Source organism: Staurois parvus, unplaced genomic scaffold, assembly GCF_062004578.1.
Source record: "Staurois parvus isolate SC_StPar_1 unplaced genomic scaffold, SC_StPar_1.0 ptg000243l, whole genome shotgun sequence".
Taxonomy (NCBI): Eukaryota; Metazoa; Chordata; class Amphibia; order Anura; family Ranidae; genus Staurois; species Staurois parvus.
This window is the reverse complement of record NW_028318039.1, coordinates 16,081,970-16,103,014: the sequence shown is the minus strand read 5'-3', so window position 1 is coordinate 16,103,014 and position 21,045 is coordinate 16,081,970. Positions and strand designations below refer to the sequence as shown.

At 39.5% G+C, this 21,045-nt stretch overlaps 1 protein-coding gene across 1 annotated transcript in view; it reads left to right on the top strand.

The window, feature by feature from the left end:
* Positions 1-21,045, top strand: part of DZIP1 (DAZ interacting zinc finger protein 1) — an 87,570-nt gene that overhangs the window by 60,236 nt on the left and 6,289 nt on the right. Inside the window, exons 10-15 of the mRNA XM_089680484.1 lie at positions 3,075-3,211; positions 3,568-3,763; positions 6,861-7,002; positions 8,740-8,793; positions 13,989-14,203; positions 19,242-19,357. Coding sequence (XP_089536610.1) covers positions 3,075-3,211; positions 3,568-3,763; positions 6,861-7,002; positions 8,740-8,793; positions 13,989-14,203; positions 19,242-19,357 — 860 coding nt within the window. The remainder of the gene's footprint in view (positions 1-3,074; positions 3,212-3,567; positions 3,764-6,860; positions 7,003-8,739; positions 8,794-13,988; positions 14,204-19,241; positions 19,358-21,045) is intronic.

The window sequence follows — 21,045 nt, the reverse complement described above, 5'->3', positions numbered from 1 at the left end:
TTTCAGAGATCCGGTCTAGATTTTATCTAATTACACACAAGTAGGATGAAATACTTTGGTACAGTATTAGGTAAACTTTGAACTGCACGAGTAGAAGCATGATCTGTTTTACTGTGTTGTTATATGCATGCATTCAGTATATTTAAGGTGCTCTGTTGTGTATTCTTTGGTCATTCAGTTTTCACCAGGTGATGTTGATATTGTGATATTATTCAGACTGAAAATAAACGCAGTATAATGGTTGGTTTTAGTTTCTACTAAACTGAAAGTGTAACTATTAAAAATAAAAAATGACAAATAGAATTCTGTAAGCAGAATTACCACAGCATTTTTGTATATTTGAGTCCTCCCAAAACATTGTATTTATTACCTGTTGATCAAAGAAGTTAGAACAAACCATTTACAATAATGGGTGCTTACAAGGTTCAGCCTTTATTCATATAGTTTAAATCTTTTTTCCCAAAAAAACAAAACCAGTTGCTGTTACTGCTAAAAAATGTTAGCTGGAGTTGGGGCTTTAATTTGTTTGTCCCTTACTTAAGTTGAACTCTAAGCAAACAGGTAAGTACTCAGATGATATATGCATGGAGACAGCTGTTTTTTCTCTGCTGCAGATCCTTTTTACTTACAGGTCCCCACCATTTTTATCCTGTGCCTGAACAATGAAAGAAATTGTTAAAATTACAAATGCTTAGGCATTCTCATGTTTATTTATTTTTGTCTTTATTGGTATGACACAAAAAAAGTGGAGAAACAAAAAGCCATATCTAACAAATTCCATGTAATCCCCAAACGTGGACTGGACAAAATTGTTGGCACCTTCTCAAAATTGTAAAAAAAACAATTTAATTTCAAGTTTTTGATGCTCCTGTAATTTGTAGTCAAACGCCCCTATATCAATTAACAGGTGCTGACAATATAGAAATCCCACCGGCAACTACTTAAAATGGTGAAAAATTTACTCAACCTTTCTGTTGTGTGTCTCTGTGTTCCACAAGGAACACGGAGAAGAGAAAGAGCAGCAAATAATTGTCTGAGGATTTGAGAACAGAAATTGTGGAAAAGCATGGACAATCTCAAGTTTACATGTCCATCTTCAGAGATCTTAATGTTCCTGTGTCCACTGTGTGCAACATTGTCAAGAAGTTTACAGCCCATGGCGCTGTAGCTAATCTCCCTGGATGTGGACGAAAGAGAAACATTTGATCAAAGATTGCAATGAAGGATTGTTCAAATGGTGGCTAAAGAACCTCTATCAACTTCCAGACAAATTTAAGCTGACCTTCAGGTACAGGCAGGGTACAACTGTGTCAGCTCGCACTATACGTAACAATCTGAATGAAAAGGGACGCTATTGTAGGAGACCCAGGAGGACCCCACTGCTGACACAGAAACAAAAAAGCAAGGCTGGAGTTTGCTAAGCTTACCTGAGGAAGCCAAAATCCTATTGGAAGAATGTGCAGACAAAACAAAATAACAGCTTTTTGGTAAAGCCCATCTTTCTACTGTTTTCAGAAAAAGCAATGAGGCCTTTAAAGAAAAGAATACAGTCCCTACAGTCAAGCATGGTGGAAGTTCACTGATGTTTTGAGGTTACTTTGCTGCTTCAGGCACTTGATGTCTTGACTGTGTGCATTGCATTATGAAATCTGAAGACTACCAAAGAATTCTGGGATGCAATGTAGGGCCCAATGTCAGAAAGTTGGGTCTCCGTCAGAGGTCATTGGTCTTCCAGCAGGACAATGACCAAAAGCACACGTCAAAAAGCACCCAGAAATTGTTTCAGACAAAGCACTGAAGTGTACTGAACTGGCCAGTAATGAGACCAAATCTTAATCCCATAGAGCACCCGTAGAGAGATCTCAAAACAACCATTGAGAAAAGGAACCCTTCCAGTCTGAGAGACCTGAAGCAGTTGGTGAAAGAAGCATGGTCCAAAATTCCATTACAGAGTTGTAAGAAACTCATTGATGGTTACAGGAAGCAATTGATTTCAGTTATTTTTTCCAAAGGGTGTGCTACCAAATATTAAATTGAGGGTGCCAATAATTTTATCCTGTCCATTTTTGGAGTTTTGTATGGAATGTGTCAGATTTGGCTTTTTGTTTCTTCACTTTTTTTGTGTCATACCAATAAAAACAAAAATAAACATGAGAATGCCTAAACATTTGTAATTGCAACAATATTCTGGGCTCGAAGTGGTGCATTATTTGACAGAAGTGCAGGGGTGCCAATATTTTTGGCCATGACTGTATGCACTCATCTGTCTGTCATCTCTCATGTAGATACTTACTCTGCTTGCATTTAAAAAAAAATAAAATCAATTTCAATGATACATTAATGATTCATTAACTTGTCTCTATATTTGCCTGAGTTAGTCCCCTTTCACACAGATTCCGTTCTGTGAGCTGATCCCTTGCCATCTTGTCCATCTAAGAATACTCTTTCCCTCTGGGTAAAAATGCTGCTGTATGATTTCACTGCAGCATGCACAGCATTGTCACTATGGAGAGATTTACTAAAACTGGCATATATAGGTCCACAACTTGAGGTGAGTAGCCATCCTTTTTCAGGTGGAAGGACACTGAATTCAATTTTGGTGTGGAGCACTGTTTATCAGTGGAAGCACAAGAATTTATAACCATTGGGCTTATTGAGCACTAAAACTGGTGCTCCCAAAATCTGGTGCAGCTGTGCATGGTAGCCAATCAGCTTCTAACTTCAGCTTGTTCAGCTAAGCTTTGGCAATAAAACCTGGAAGATAATTGGTTACCGTGCAGAGTTGTACCAGATTTTGCACTCTCCAGTTGTAGTAAATAACCCCCTATGTGACAAGAAGGGGAAACTTCTACTGACCAACAAGTAATAAAACTGTATTATGGGAGAACTCATAAAAACAAAAACTGTTGTGTTAATTCTAGTGACAGACTGCATCATATGTGTCATCTTTATTTTACCCATAGCTATACTTTACTGTAGTGCAGAGTGCACAGATGCAGCATTACGTGATTGTAGTTTGACTTTTACCGGTTTAGTACAGTATAAAAAGATTTTATTTTCTCAAATGATTACAGACTGGGACAATGAAGACGGCACCATCAAGTACCATGTGAGACATGAGGTGAAGAATGATCATTTGTTAAGGAAGACAATTAGGAATGTCATTGAACAAGATCTAGAAGAGAGGTTGGAAGTCCTAGGATTTAAAGCTGTAAGCTTGCATCACAGAATTATTAAATTGACAATTTCTACACCTAGCTAGTATAACACAGAGTTTGGTTATCAGCATTAAAAATGAATTTTTGACAGGCAAGATAGAATCCTGGTGTTATAATGCAGATTATTATTTACTATTTTAATGCATGCTGTCATTGCTGAATAATCAACAGTAGAAAAAGCTATCATGTATGTAAAAAGATGACATTGACAGACTCGGTGGAAATGTTACTTCATGTAATGAGCAGACTGCTGCATGTCCAAGAGCCTTTTTGCATGTGACAAGTTCACTTTACTGCTGTTCATATTTGTATTGTTGTAGAGATGAATAACACATTTTGTTCTTGGCAGGGTGTCCATGGGATCCCCAGTGACAAGTTCCAAAAATTAATGGATGTAAGGCAAAATAACAGACACATGAGGGAGAAAACATTTCCGGGGATCCAGAAAATTTATGAAAAGCTCGCAAAGCACGTAACTCAAAAAGCAGAGGAGCAATTATCAACATCTTTCAAATGCATTTCAACAAATCAGCTTTTTACTGATGGTACGATAAGGAGCTTATTTTATCTCAACATGGTGGTGTGAAACCATTGATGTATGCTCTGTGTTAATGCAGTTTATTAACAAAATTATTTGAAAATAATACATCAGAGAAAGCGTAAGATGACCATGTCAGCACAGGATCATTTTTATATTAAAGCATACCTGCTAAAAGCGTGAACACATTTAACAGCTGCTTTGCTGCTGCATGGCTGCTGCATGTGTGTTCCACCTGCCACATGATGTGCATCCACACACTGGGAAGTACTGACAGGGTCACTTTAATATATTACAATAAGAAGTTATGGAATCACTAGGCGGTCTGCGGAGAAAATTCAGTACAGGATTCAACAACAAATGAAAAGTGGATCTCATGTAAAATTTTCAGATATTTCTATATTTTACTCCAATTTCAGTGCAAAAGTAAACCTTATTCACGGCATTTATTATGCTCATAGATAATGAAAGTGTGATAGGTGCTATAAAAAATATTTATGGTGAGGTTAAATGTTTAAGGACGGGTTACAGGTTCATTGTTGGGGAAATTTAAAAGTTAGGGCGCTAATCTTGGGGTTAGGTGAAGTGTTACATGTTCAGGTAGATGAGGTTACATTTTAGGGGTGGCTTAATTTTAAGGGCATCATTTTTGTTACCAGTTTTTGACCACAATCTGTAGGTTAATGTTGCTCAGCACGATGCCTATACCAGGAGATGGTTAATCTACATTCCCTTTCACAGCTAGGAAAGTAGTTGTGCATGCTCCTCTGATGCCACACAATCACTGACCGCTTCCAGTTTCCACTAATGGTCAGAAACAAATCATCTTTGTCAGCTATGACAAAGTGTGAAGTTTGTTAGTACACAAAATTTGAAGACTGTAGCTGTATTTCTTACCCACTTGTCCTCCTGACCAGGGCTTTTTTTGCGTTACGGCGCTGCATAACTATAATTGACAATTTCGTGGTCATACAATGCTACACCCAAATTAAATTTACGTCCTTTTTTCTCCACAAATTGTTCTTTCTTTAAGTGGTAAATGATTGCCTGTGCAGTTTTTATTCTTTGCGCTATTAAAAAAAAAAAAGACAGACAATTTTGAGAAAAAAAAATATTTTTGACTTTTGCTATTAAAATGTCCAGTAAAGAAATTTTAAAACTCAAATTTCGTCATAAATTTACACCAAAATGTATTCTGTTACATCCCCAGTGACACCAATACAGTGATCATTGCTAAAAAAAATAGCACTGACACTGTACTAATGGCACTGGGCAGGAAGGGGTTAACATGAGGGACAAATCAAAGGGTTAACTGTGTGCAGGGAATGCTACTTAGGGGGCGGTGTCAGTGTGCTTCACTGGAATCACACTGCTGTGGATGGGTGTGCTGTGCACTGTCATCCAGAGCAGTGTGCCCAAGCTGACAGGGAGGAGAACTGTTAGTAAACAAAACAGTCCTCCTCCCCATCGAAGATCTTCGTAAATCACCGAGCGCTGGCGAGAAATTAACGGCTGGGACCCAGTGATTGACAGCCGCGAATGGCAGCACGGGTAGGGCGCATACCCCCAACCCGGAAATGCAAAATCACGTATATACACATGTGATTTTGCACACCTGTGCCGCCCTGTAGCAGTATTTATGCTGTAGTGCGGATAGGAAGCAGTTAATGTAAGCGCTCTGCACAGAACTATTTTCATTAAAATTTAAACCCTGGATAATGGGAAAATCTGAGGAAGGTATTTGGTAAACTTTGTACAAAATAAAAGTTGTATATGTCCTTAAAAATTGTAAAAATAATTTAGGTAGGTAAAATATATATTGAGCTATAGTCAAGTTAAAGGAGAAGTATAGCCAAATCTCTTTTGGCTGTACTTCTCCTGTGGATCACAGGATAGCAGTTCATTCTGCATTGCTGTGACCTGTTTTCATTGTCTGCTGACGTCACGGAGCTGGTCCAGGCTCTGAAAAGATCCTGACCATATGGTCAAGATCCACCCAGATGCTGGACTGGCAGTTGGCTCAGCCTGTCAGGAGGCCTCTTAGAGCCTAAGTCAGGCATGTCCAAAGTCCGGCCCGCGGGCCATTTACGGCCCGGGGGTCGGATTAATACGGCCCTCCAACAGCCCTCCCTGCTCTGTGTAATGTGGCCCTCCCACGGCCCTCCCTTCTATGGCAGACAGTCTTCTGCTTGAGAGCAGAGGGCAGTGCGCATGCCTGACTGCAGCGCGTTCTCCCTGGTCTGTGTAAATGTGGCTGTCGCACGGCCCTCCTTTTTGTGGCAGACAGTCTTCTGCTTGAGAGCAGTGCGCATGCGTGACTGCGCCGTGCTGGGACGACAGAGGGCGGTGACGTCAGGGCCGGGCTTCCAGCGTGAAGTGTGTTTCTCTTCCCCCCCCCGGCTGCCGAGCAGAGACTTCAGCTCCAGCTACCTTTTTCACCCTTCACATTAGTGCAGGTAAGTTTTTTTTGAAATGTATTTTCAATACATTGTGAAAACTCAGCTGTCAGTTGATCTTAATGTTATGAAATGAAAAGTATGTCGTTTGCAATTAACTTTGCATAAAATAATTTATTTGCATTTAATTTTAATGGTTCAAAGAATGTTCGGAAAAATGTTCGGCCCTCCACCATGTTCACTTCATCCAATCTGGCCCTCTTTGAAAAAAGTTTGGACACCCCTGGCCTAAGTCAACTGCTCCTGCCCTTTCTGCAGCCCATTGACTGTTGGATGGGCAGACCAGAGAGCCAGTGACTGAAACTCACAAGCTCTCTACAGCCTGAAGACCTAGAACTGAGTGATCAGCAGTGTTTAATCGCTCAGTTATTGGTCTTAGAGCCAGTGGGGGATAGATGCTGCATCCACCTAGGTGAGTACAATTGTTTTTTTTGTGAAACCTATACTTCACTTTTAAGAGAATCATTCTGGCACTGTTAAATTTGATCTGGATACCAGCACCTCAATAACCTCTGGTCATCAAAGGGCTTATAACTTTAAGGAGAATTGTAGGTTTTTAATTCGCACACCACAAACTTTCCAATCATATAATACAAATTGAAATGTTTAACCTAAAAACTTGTATTGAAGGATTTCTTGTCTTAACAGCGAAATCTTTAACTTGGGGAAGCACATCATCTTTTTCACCACCTAGACAGAGGAAACCAAAAACATCAACAGTAAAATCTTCTGAAGAAGAATCAAAAGCTGAACCAAGATATCTGGTGCCTAAAACTAGTTCTACCCCAAAGTAAGATACATTGTTTGAAGGAAAAACGGGATGGTTTAGAAACAACAGACTACAGCAAAAGTTTCTGAAGCAATGGGAAAGATTTATTAACATTAGTCCTGTGTAGGATGAATGGAGATCATGCTAGCCATCCTTATTTCTGACATAGTCATTGGACATATGACAGATGTAATGTCTTTGATTTTCCACTGTGAGTGTTATAACCAATTGGATGTTACCAGGTATTCTGTCAATGGGACTATGTAGTGATATCATGTTGTCTTTTGGTAGGGCACCTGGAAACACCCCAGCTTTAGCACAGCATAACAAACTGAAGGTCACAACTAATTGTGACACAACTGGAACATGATAAACGGTACTTTATTAGTATAAAATGTGCATACGAAGAAAAGTCTTAACTTTTAGACACTTGTTCTAACAATGCTAGTTGGCTGACTGCCTGGACCCAGAACAAGTTTGCATTGCTTTAGTGACAGAAAAGTGTCAGAATTAATTATTTCTGTACGATGTGGAGTGCCGTGGTATTTCATTCAAGCATCCTTTCAGAATATCTGCTTGGCCGTACATCCCGTACGGCTAGCAGATATTGTGACAGGTTTGCAGGAGACCTGCATGACATCAGCGGTCTACGGATCGCTGATGCAATGCTTTACAGGCTCCTTTGGACAAAAATAATAACTGCACATTTTTTTACCTGCAAACAAATATGTAGTTATTATTTTTGTCCAAAAGGTGAACATATTTCTCTCTTGACAAGTGTACTTTAAATCAAAAATCTGCTGTTGGGTTTTTCTGGGTCATGCCAGCCAGCAGCTGCAGTGTACATTAAGGGCCCACTTTGGCAGAAAAAAAAAATATTATATATATATATATATATATATTATATTTATAGTATTCTGAATAATACATCTGGTTAATACCTGTAAGGATATTTTTTAGTATGTTACAATATGCATTTCTTTGTATTATCTCTATAGTTGTCCAGAAAAAGTGGATACAGGGGTTGGGGAAAACCATATAACACTGACAGGGGTGCTTTCAACTGTCAACATATTCCTATGTTTTTTTTTAAATCTTGATATATCTTATTAAAAAGCGTTAGATGGAGTTGGGCTTTAATTTGTGGCTTACTGCACGTCCATCTACGTTTATTCTGTCCACATGGTGACAACACTGCTGTGGAATTTCACCGTGTTGTCACCATGTTAAAGTGAAGAATTTGAGAATCTACTGGCAGAATCAACAAATAATAAAACTGTTACATAGGGAATTTAGAAAAACAAAAACCGCAGTGTCAGTGCTATTAACAAAGATCATTCTACACTTTTTATTTTTGTAATTTTGCCATCATAATTTTTTTCGCAAAAGACATATAGGGGTTATTTACTAAAACTGGAGAGTGCAAAATCTGGTACAGCTCTGTATAGAAACCAATCCTTCCAGGTTTTATTATCAAAGCTTAATTGAACAAGCAGAAGTTGAAAGCTGATTGCCATGGACAGCTGCATCAGATTCTGAGTGCACCATTTTTAGTAAATCTCCCCCATACTGTATATGAATGGAAGTATGTATAGGAATGAAAAGGAGTAAATGGAACTTATTAAATGACTATGTATTATGTGGAACCAGCAGTCTGTAAAGTTATATTGAGACTTTTAATGTGGCTGCCTGAAATGGACACAGTTCGTTGGTGTATTGGTTCATTGTTTGAATCTTTTTTACTTTTTGTTCCTTTAGGTTTAAGTTGGTATCCTCAAAAGACATATCTGTTACCAAACCATCAAGCATTACGTAAGGAACCATTTTGTCTATTTCTGTATTTGTGTTTTTTTTACCGTGTAATACTGGGCCTAGAGAAAAGCATGCAACCGAATGTGAATTAACCACTTGCCCTCCAGAGGATTTACCCCCTTTCTTGACCAGGCCATTTTTTGTGATACAGCGCTACGTAGCTTTAACTGACAATTGCGCATTCATGCAAAGCTGCACCCAAATGAAATTTACATCCTTTTTTTTCCCACAAATAGAGCTTTCTTTCATTGGTATTTCATTGCCTGTGCGTTTTTTATGTGTTGCGCTATAAACAAAAAAGGACTGACAATTTTCAGAAAAAAACAATGTTTTTTGACTTTTTGCTATTAAAAATGTCCAGTAAAACAATTAAAAAAATCAACTTTTGCCACAAATTTAGGCCAAAATGTATTCTGCTACATTTCTTTGCTAAAAAAAATCCAAATGCATGTAAATTAATTGGTTTATGTGAAAGTTATAGCATTTTCAAATGGCGGTATATATACTGAAATGTTTTGGTTTTTTTTTTGCTAGTAATGGCGGCAATCAACGACTTATTGAGGGCCTGCGGTGGGCATTCTGACACGGAGGGAACTGACATCCCCAGTTACACCAATACAGTGATCAGTGCTAATAAAAAGCATTGACAATGTACTAATGGCACTGGGCAGGGAGGGGTTAACATGTGGGATGATCAAAGGGTTAACTGTGTGCTGTGTGCTATTTTACTATGTGGGCTGTGTCTGTGTTTCACTGTAAACTTACTGCCTTGTATGGCTCCGCTATGCAGAGCCATACAAAGCAGTGTGAAGGAGTTGACAGGGGAGAGATCTGTCTTGTTTATACACAGGTCTCTCCCCTGTTGGAGATACTCGGTGATCACCGGGTGCCGGCGAGGAATCACTGGCTGGAAGCCGGTGATTGACAACCGAGGCCGCGAATGGCGGTGTAGGTAGGGTGCACACATGCCCCCTACCCAGAAATGCGCACCCCTGTTGCCCTGTAGCAGTATTTCTGCTATAGGGCGGAGGGGAAGCGGTTAAACTGTCATACTGCGGTATATATAAATAATGGTGAGAGTTGTTGGATTTGCAAATAGCCTATTTACTGACAAAAAGCATGTTCAGTCAGTGTGCGTCTAAAGATCCTGCTTACAAGCCCAGTTCACTTGATCGATGTAATAGCTTCTGGCTTTGATTGTGATCAGTCACAGAACAGTCCACCTGTGTTGTTTTCTTCTCTTGAATGGATAAAAAGATACATTGTATCTTATTGTCCTTGCTAGAGGAGAAAAATGGAAAGGAAGGAAGATATTTCAGGGTTAGAGTTAGGATCAAGGTTACACATATGTGGTATAGCTGCAATCGTCAGGAGCAGAATAACTTATTTTGTGTTGTTCTTTGGGGGTAGGTTATGGTAATGGAAAGAAATATATAGCTACATGTTAAAACATTAGTTTTTTTTTACTAATTTGTAGCAGTTTTCTTCTGATAACAAAAAATCTAAAGATATCCATTACCATGTACCAAACAAATTGTCCTGAAAAAAAAAACAAGGTATATTTCACCTGAATTCAGGAAGTAGTTGTGATGATATGCAGTTTTATTAACTCTGATGATTATCTCTGGCCTGTTTTTAACACTCCTGATTGGGTTAGAGGTGGGCTTTGTACAGATTGGTTACTACAGTTTGGCCAAAAGGGACTGTACCTAGACCCTGCATGCAAGAGCGGAGATGGCCTGTAATGTCCAGTCACCACTGGATCCTGCGGGCAGCTATCCCAGGGTTACAGGATATCCAGTGACCTTGCTGGCAGGTTGCTTTACAGATCCAGAGTGGTGATCCCTAGGAAGGGGAGTTAAGTTCTTGAAGGTGCTGTAGGCCTCCTCTTGTCTGTTCCACATTGCTTGTTGCAAAAGTGAGGCTTAGCTGGGAGGGGTTATGTCTGGGCGTGATTTTTGGCCAGTGTCCTTTCGCTTGAAGGTGGTAGCATAATTCAAGTATTCTTATGAAGTCCTCTGCATCCTGTGATGTATTTCAGAAAAAAAAGATTTTTACAAGTAAATTAAAAATCTTTTTTTCTTTTTACTATTTTGGGCAGGTTTCCTTTGATGAAAAAAACAACTCAGGAGATATCTATTAAAGCATATCTAAACCCAAGAACATAAATTGATAGTATTGCAGTTTACCAGCTCTTAGATGTGTTTTTTTTCACTCCTTTTTCATGTATTTTAACCTGATAATCCTGCCATTAATACACTTCCTGTCCTGGGGTGACAACTGGACTGAGCAGCATTGTTACCCTAGGACAAGAAGAGTGTGTTAGTACTACAAAACAACCCCATTTCTTCTTCATTACAGGAGGAGGTGTTTTATAGTCCTCTGAGATAGCAGGCAACAATGCTAACTGATAGCAATACAAACACACAGAGCAAAGTATGTTATTAGTTGAAACTATTTCTAGCTAGATGAACAGCTATATTTTATTTTCACTTGTCAAACATATGTAAAACGTTTTCAATGGTATATTTAACTGATCAAAAGGGAGAAAATAAGATAAATCTATTGTTAGTGTAAATATACTTTAACATTTACCACCAAACTAAGGCCAACCTAGGCATACAGTTTCTGGAGGACAATATAGACCTGACTGTCCAGATCTTGCAGAGGTCCGTGTGTATTCAGAACCTTCAGAAATCAACTCTGGAACTAACATATCAGTTGGAATTTCTGGATCTAGTCATACTGTTCGGTCCAAGAGTCGCCCAACTCTCCACTCCAGTGCTGTACTTTGAGGCAGACCTATTTGCACAGTTTCAACAAAGCAAAATTCTGTCAATGTGGGACAAGTCAGTCCAGTACCTGGACACACCATCTGGCACCAAGTACCAGGTTGTTTCTGGCTTGGTGACTCAGGGGAAATCCTCAAGGTGGATTTCCCCTGTCTATTAGGCTGGGGAGGAGTCCAGGACAGACAAATATTTTTAAGAAATCCTCACACTAGATGGCAGTCTGTTAGGGTAGGGTGGAGTCCTGGGCACCCTGTTGATTCAGGTTACTTGATCGTCATAGCAATACCATTTCCCGATCAACATTCTGGAACTTCAGGCAGTTTGGCCATCCCTACAGCAGTGGTGAACCATCCAGCTGGAGGGTCATCCAATCTGGATTCATTTGGACAATACCACAGTAGGGGCATGCAGCAACTATCAGTTCATCTGGACGTGGGGAAACCTGGAATTTTGTCTTGGGCAGAACCTCACATTCCAGCCTTTCCCATTGTTTACATCCCAGACATGGACAATTGGCAGGCAAACTTCCTCAGCTGGCAGAATCTGGATCTGGGGGAGGCATCCCTATACCCAGAGGTATTCTAGAAGTTGTATCGCAGGTGGGGGAAACCAGAAGTGGATCTCCTTGCTTCCAGGAGGACAAAACTTGACAAATTTGTCTCCAGGTACTGGGATCCTCTTGCGACAGCAGTGGATATTCTGGTGACTCCATGAGATCAGTACACCCTGATCTATGCCTTTCCTCCCCTAAAATATATTCCTTGTCTTCTTCTTAAAATCAAGATGGTTGACTTTTTCGTGATCCTTAATGCTCTGGAATGGCCTAGGCAGATGTGATACACCAACCTGATCAGACTCCTGTGGAGCTCTTTCAGCTTATTCGGACATTTTGTTTCAAAGACCAATTTACAATCTTGATTCTCAGACCCTGGTTTTAACGACATCATTGAGGAAGCCCTAGTTTTGAGAGATGAGCATCTCTGAATCAGCTATTCCTCAGATACTAAAAGCTAGGAAGTCTGCTTCTCAAAAGATCTATCACTGTACATGAAAAGGCATATTTAACTTGGTGTGAGGCACAAGGATTTCAACCGATGAAATTTTCAATGGGACAGATTCCTGCCTTTCTGCAATTGGGCTTGGACCAGCTTTTGTCCCTCATCACTTCAAGAGCCCAGTATCTTCTGATTCCTTCCCACTCCAAACACCATTAGCATTCCATTCCTTGATCAACAACTGTGTTCTGGGTGTCTCCCATGTGGTTTCACCTGTTGGCTGTCCTGTGACTCCATTGGACTTGCATTTGTTTTTGTTTGTTTTTTTTTGTAAAAAGCTGTCCTTTGACCCTATTAGAGATATTTTGATCACCACTCTTTACATAAGATGATGCTTCTTGTAGCCATCACCTTTGCAAGGGTAGTGTCTGAGCTGGCAGCCTTATCCTGTTAAAATGCTTAATACCTAAAGGTGCTGAGGCAAGGAACTTACTTCATGTCTAAGATAGTTTGGCCTTTCACCTCAACTAGGACATTGCTCTCCTTCTGTCAGCTGCAATTCATCAAAAGGAGATATGTCTCCATTGACTGGATGTAGTTCAGGTTGTGAAAGTTTATCTCTCAATCGCTGATTTTTTCAGAAAGACTGGCTTCTTGTTCCACCAATTCTGAGTACCGGACCATTATTCAAGCCTGTGATCTTAAGGAAGAAGTTTTCCCTCCCCTCTCCTACTAGCGTGGGCTCTTTGGCCTTGGACCACTGTTTCCCATGTTTACATGGCTGCCAATTGTTTTTTTTTTTTTTTGTTCACGTTTTCCAGTATCTACCAGGTGGATATTCAGGCCTCTTATGATACCAGCTTTAAGTATAAGATCCTTCAGGTGGCTTTGTTCTGTTTCTAGTGGGTCTGTTAGTTTTTTTTGTTTGCTGTGTTGCTCGCCCTGCAGTTGGACTGCTTTTGGAAGCCCCCAAAGGTAAAGACTTTCTGTGTCCCTCAATGTATAAAAAAGAAAATTGGATTTTTGTACTCACCTTAAAATTATTTTCTTGGAGTCCATTGAGGGAAACAGGTCCTATTCATCTGTGTTTATTTTTTCAGTACTGCTTGCTACAAAATCTAGGCATGCTGGTAATAGGAGGGTTTGTCCTGAGATAGCCTACAGACTTTTTTTTTGCCAGTGTCCAATCAACCTTTTTTAGGCGGCAGCATAATCTGAAGGTGAAAACTTCCAGATAATCAATTTATGGTGAGTACAAAAATCCTATTTTGTTTTGATGCATCTACAATATATTTAGCTGATTTAAACTGAAAGTTCAATTGGGCAAGATTTTGAAATAACATTATTACTTTCCCTTAGTCTAGCACATGCTTCTATTTTAACATTATCATATAATATGTAATTTCAGAACATCTCCATTCAGTTCTGATGATGAGTCTGAATCTAACGACATACCTTTGCCATCTTACAAAAATCTGGACTCTTTGAGAACTAATAGTAAAAGTAATATTGAGTTTGTGGCCAATGAAAGTGAATCAGATGGGAGTTTATTGGAAGAAGTTAAACCTAAGCCAGCCTGTAGAAGCAATGGCCTATCCCAAGCTCCACCAAAACCAGCTAGAGGTAAGAAATACAGTACCAATAGTGGCAGGTTATCCAGCTGACACTGTAAATTCCGCACTGGATGTACATCGTTAATAAATACCTTGAATTGTTATTAAAAGTCATGGACATTAGATGATGAAACACATATCATCATAACTTTAGGCTTTTTTCATTCACAGTATTGCACTTGTATGGTCTTAATAATAACTTGTTGGATTGTTATTTTAGCAGAGCTTATGACCATTTTTCCTTTCAAAGCTTCTAAAAGATACCATGTAAATCAGTATAAAATGGCACGTTGTCTATGGGGACCTTACTCTTCTTTGGGCAGCATCTACTTTATTTTCATGGTGCCATTGTATTTATAGTTGTGGAACATTTAAAACCACTGTTAAAAAATAACAGTATCTTTCTGGTGTTGTGTTACTCTTGTATGGTTGATTAAGTACTAAGAGCGTAAAAATGACAAATCAGTTTATCCAGGCACATGGATATCGTTGCTGCATGCTTTCTGCATAGGATCTAATGCTTTTCAAGTCAGAGGCTGTCGTTGCCATTTCCCATAAGATGGGAAATGGAGCAGCAATGGAGGTTAATCTGAATTAGAACATAGCTGAAGGATTAGGTTAGGCTCAGTATTTAGAGTTTTATAAGTTAAGTGTTGATGGAGAGGTTAATTGTCAAGTATTTACTCTAGGGGTTAAATGAAAGGCTGGGGGTGCTCATTGTTCAGGGACAGGCTAAAGGTGTGTTGTGTTGAGGGGGCCTAAATGTAAAAGGCCTGCTTAATGAGTTGGGACAAATGTTAAAGTATTTGTAAAGGCAAAAATGTTTTTTAAATAAAATAAAAAAGATGCTATACCTACCAGCGACCAGTCCCATACCTTCTCTTCTTGAGTCCCCTGTCAGTGCTGTCTCCTCTTCTTTTCCTGATGGTGGTGCCTCTGCAAGCCCTGTGCTGAGGGGGCACCTGTACAGGCGTGCTCCCAAGTCAGGCTGTGTGCGACTATAGACACACACATAGAATATATTAAGGTAAAAAAAAACTTGTATACTTTAGAACCACTTTAAATATTCATGGAGTGTACAGTAAAGCGTTAGAGGGAACATTTATGGTTACAGTTTAGGTAGCTGCAGTTTTTGCCACTTATTTTTGTCGCTAGGAGCCCTTTGATAAAAACTGCCAGCACCAGAGAACAGATGTGTTGATACAATGAAGCTTGAGGTGATTGTAGCCATATTAGTGCACTTGTAACAAAAAAAAACTGAGTACTGTTCATGATACTTTTTTATTTGCACTAATATCTTAATTTTCAGGACAAGCTTTCAGGGTGTACACACTTCTTCAAAGTCCAAGCAGTGCATAAAACATAAAGTTTTAGCAGAATGTTAAAATGACAATCTCTGAGGGAAATAAAAAACACAAACATACAGAGTAATGGTAATTAAACTTGAATAGTTAGTGAGAGCAGGAGAGGGCTATGGAAGAAGAGAGGAGAAGAGTCAGAGAGGTGAGAGTGGTCATAGAAATGTTGGATAGTGACTTCTCCCTTCCCACCCCAAAGCACTCTGCCCTGTCTCTCTAACTATTCAAGTTGAATTGCCATTGCTGTGTATGTTTGTGTGTTTTGTCCCTGAGAGCAGGGGCGAACTGAACACTCATGGGGCCCCCGAGCAATAGGGGATCATGGGGCCCCTGTGTCCTTGCCCAAGCTCAAAAAAGCCTATGAAAAAGGTACCAGGGGCATCTCATGGGGCCCCCTCCTGACCCTGGGCCCTCGGGCAGTGCCTGAGTTTCCAAATGGTCAGTCCGCCCCTGCCTGAGAGTTTGTCTTATTAACATCCTGTTACAGCTGTGTATTAGTATTGCTTGGATGTAGAAGAATGGGGTAAACTCCAAACGTTTTTCCTGAAAATTTGGATGCTATTGCAAATAAAAAAAGTATCATGGACAGTACTCAATTATAATAATAATGACTGTACAGTACATGCATTTCATTCTGTGCCTTAAAATGTACAGAGAGCAAAAAAAGAAAGCAAGCTGTAATCTGCTGTCATTACCAGAGACACTTTTAGCTCACCACTGGTGATCTCTGCCATTAAATTGCGAACAAAATTTGAGAAGTATGCACATATACAGGGATATTTATAGAAAAAAGTAAATCTCAAGGTATGCTTTGATGTTAAAGCGAAAGTAATGTTGATTTGGTAACCCAAGATGACTGCTCCCCTGCTCCCAGAAGATAGAGAAAATGTGCTATTTGTAAGCTTGTTTCATTTTTGTAGATATTTTGATGAAGCTACTATGTTTTATAAGTGTTATTTTCCTTGAAAGATCACAAATCATTCTTCTTTAGCTGCTAACCCCACATGCACAGTTCGGAAAGACAGTTCTAATGCCTCTAAGCTCCCTAGTGACATAATACAGGTTGCTTCTTGGTTCATTCACCATAGGGAGGATCAGAGACCCGATGTTCACTGAGCTCCCTCTTCCATAGCCAGCCATACTCACCATGCTGGTCTCAGGCCCTTAGAGGAGCCATGGATAAATGGCAGCGAAATCGTGCTGGAGAGGGTGTTCGATTTTGGTGCTTTCCTCTCTTCCAGGGGAAAGACGACAATCAATTTGTAACACACACACATTCCCAGTGGTATTTAAAATGGGTTAAATGTTTAAAATCCTTTAACCTTCATTAATGCCAAGAGCACTCAGCAGTTAATTTTTATTTTGGGCGCCATAATCTTTTAACAGTTAATTTTTGTTATTTTTAATAACAATACAATAAGTACTTTTATGAATATTACTATGCAGGATTTACAGTACTGTACAAATGTTTTAGGCAGGTGTGAAAAAATGCTGTAACGTAAGAATGCTTTCAAAAAGATATATTTTAATTGTTTTATTTTATCAATTTACAAAATGCAAAGTCAGCGAACAGAAGAAAAAGCTAAATCAAATCAATATTTGGTGTGACTACCATTTGGCTTCAAACCAGCATCAGTTCTTACACTTGCACACTTTGTACACTTGCACAGAGTCAGGAATTTTGTAGGATTAAAGATAGGTGTATATTTAACCAAATATATCAAGCAGATGCAAATGATCATCAATTCCATATGTAGGTTGAAACAGTCATTAACTGAAATGGAAACCGCTCTAGAGAAGGCTTAAAACTGGATGAGGAACAGCCAAACTCTGCTACTAAGGTGAGGCTTCATGTCACAGGACATACACCATGGCAAGGCTAAGTATAGCAACAAGACAAGGTAGTTATACTGCTTTAGCAAGGTCTCTCCCAGGCAAAGATTTCAAAGCATACTGCGGTTTTCAAGATGTGCTGTTTGAGCTCTTTTGAAGAAGCATAAAGAAATGGGCAATGTTGAGGACAGTAGACGCAGTGGTCAGCCAAGGAAACCTAATACAGCAGATGAAAGACACATCCTGTTTACTTCCCTTTGACATCAGAAGATGTCCAGCAGTGCCATCAGAAGAGAACAGGTGGAAACTAGTGGTACTCAGGTACACTCATCTACTTTCCAGAGAAGTCTGGCTAGAAGTGTTCTTTATGGAAGAATTTCGGCTAAAAAGCCATACCTCCAACTTGGAAACAAGGCTCAGGGACTCAACTATGCACAAAAACATAGGAACTGGGGTGCATAAAAATGGCAGCAAGTGCTCTGAACTGATTTGTCAAAATGTGAAATATTTGTTCGCAGAAGGGCTGGAGAGTGGTACAATAGTGAGTGTCTGCAGGCAACAATGACACAAATAGAGTTGGAAATTTGGTCAGAATCATTGGTGTCCTCAATTCTGAGAAGTACACGCAGATACTTATCCATGATGCCATACTGTTAGGGAGGTGTGTGCTTGGCCCCAGATCTATTCTGCAGCAGGACAACAACCCCAAACATACAGCCATTGTCATTAAGAACTATCTTCAGCGTAAAGAAGAACAAGGAGTCCTGGAAATAATGGTTTGGTTCCCACAGAGGCCTTATCTCAACATCGTGTCTGTCTGGAATTACATGAAGAGACAGAAGAATTTGAGGCAGCCTACATCCACAGGAGATCTGTGCTTACTCCAACTCGTGCCGAGTTCCTTCAAAAACTGTGTGCAAGTGTATCTAGAAGAATTTATGCTGTTTTGAAGGTAAAGGGTTGTCACACCAAATGTTGATTTGATTTTCTCTTCTATTCATATACTTTCCATGTTGTTAATTGATAAAAATAAACTATTAACATTTCTAATTATGAAAGCATTCTTAATATACAGCATTGTTACACCTACCTAAAATTTTTGCACAGTAGAGTATATAGCACCAACAGTTTGCTTAGTGCTTTACAACATGAGGGCAGACAGTACAGTTACAATACAATTCAATTCAAGGAATCAGAGGGCCCCACTCATTAGAGCTTAGAATCTAGAAGGGAGGGTCAAGCGATACAAAAGATAATAACTGTGAGGGATGAGCTGATGGAGAAAATAAAAGTACAGTTGTTAGGTGGAGGTAGGATAGGCTTCTCTAAGAGAGGGGTTTTCAGGAATCGCCTAAAAGTAGACTGAGTGGGAGAAGGACAGATTGGGGTAGGGAGTTCTAGACGATGGAGAGGCTCTGGTGAAGTCCTGGATGTGTTGGCAACAGTGTCCATGATAGATGTAAAGGTAATCCAATGAGGAGGTAGTTGCAATAGTCGAGGCAAGAGATAACCAGGAAGTAAATTAGAAGCTTTGTTGTGTCATTGGTTGGGAAGGGGTGTATTTTGAAGATGTTGCGGAGGTTGAGGCAGCAAGATTAAGACAGTGATTGGCTGTGGGGCCAAAAGGAGAGTTCAGAGTCCAGGGTTACCCTTAGTACCCTGGCTTGCGGGGACATGCTGATAGTTGTGCCATTGATCTTGACAATTTTGGATAGATTGAGTTTGAGGAAGTAGTGTGATATCCAAACTGATATGTCTGTCAGTAAATTAGTTTTTGCTGTTAAGATCTTTACTTGTTTATTTGTATATATTTATTAATCTTCACTTAAACCTAAAACTAATTCTAATATCTTTTAGCAACACAAGTAAAAGAACTAGGTCAGCAATCAACAGGTTTGAATAATGTAAAGCCACGTGGTAGTTGTGATGTACCCCAGGCATTTGTGAAAAAAGATCCAGTTATGGAACTAAAGGTAGGCAATTAAGTAGCATTTAAACATCTGACTATTCATTTTAAATACAGACTATTGACAGAACAAAGCAAATATAATTAGTTTTTAGAGGTAGTTTATTGTGGAAATAAAAAATATTTTGTACCACTGACTACCAAGATATATGTTTGGAAAAAATATCCATACCTCTGATAAGAGACATTATATGTTTGGAATTAGTGACGTGTAAGTGCATGTAAGTGTGTACCCATAAGCCCTGTAATTATGGTGTCATTAGATCATGCAGCAATGGCCAGTCTGCCTTGTTCTTGGTCATGTGATAACTGCTCTACCCCCAGACAGAAGTCAGTGAAAAAGAGATACGTGCTTAATTTTGGTTAGGCTACTTGTACACTGATCCATAGCAAAATGTGGTAAAATGCACATAGGTTTATACCACATTTGCAGTGCATTTTTTACAGGACATGTAACTCAAACCGCACCAAAAATGCAACAGGTGTGTGTTTTTCATTAATTTCAATGGGGATGTTTGTTTTTGGTTGTGCACCAAAAATACAGCAAGCAGGATTTTAAAAACGCAGCAGACCCGCAATGGATCAGTGTGAAGAGTTCCATAGGATTAAATGGTCACAGGTTTTTGTTCCACTTTATTCAACGCAAAAGTGAAAGAAAAACTGATCAGTGTGAAAGCAGCCTTAGCAGGAATATAAATTTAACTCTGTTCTGTCAGGGTATTTCGTGTGTGAGTGTGTGTATTACATTTATCTAGCAAGCATACATTTTGTTTATTCGATCAAATAATTCTTAACCACTTGCTCTCCAGAGGATTTACCCTCCTTCTTGACCAGGCCATTTTTTGCTTTACATCGCTGCATTACTTTAACTGACAATTGCGCAGTCATGCAACGCTGCACCCAAATGAAATGTACATCCTTTTTTTCCCCACGAATTGAGCTTTTTTTCGGTAGTATTTGATTGTCTGTGCACTTTTAATTTTTTGGGCTATAAAAAAAAAAGACTGACAATTTTGAGAAAAAAAACAATATTTTTGACTTTTTGCTATTAAACATGTCCAGTAAAAAAATAAAAAAAATCAAATTTCATCATAAAGTTAGGCCAAAATTTATTCTACTACATGTCTTTGCTAAAAAAAAATCCCAATACGTGTAAATTAACCTCCCTGGCGGTATTCCCGAGTGTAGCTCGGGGTAACATTTCAGTACCAAAAGCGGTAACCCCGAGCTACACTCGGGAATACCATACGGCGCTGCTCCGGCATGTGTTCTTCACTTACCTTACCCTGCGCTCCCACGATGTGTCCCCTGCAGAGTCCCCGGCCATCTCCTACGGCTGATGCCGGCATCCGGCTTCTGTGTCCTGTCCCTGTGACGTCGGGACGTACGGGCGCCGCCGGCGGCGGGAAATTTAAAAATTTTAAAAAATGTCATTTTTTTTTTTTTTTCATTTTACACAGTAAAACATTGCTGTTTCAACTTATTTCACATACATATTGTCCCTAGTGCTTTGTCCTGCGCCCTGCCTGCATTTTGTCTGTTCTTTCTGCCTGGAAACTGAGAAACGTCCATGGCGTCCAAAAAGTGTCCCTTTAGGTCAACAGCGGTTTAGATCAGCTAGAGAACAGCGATAGTAAATCAGAACCACTTACAGAATTGAGTGATAATGATTCGTGGGGGAAATTCGTCATCAGA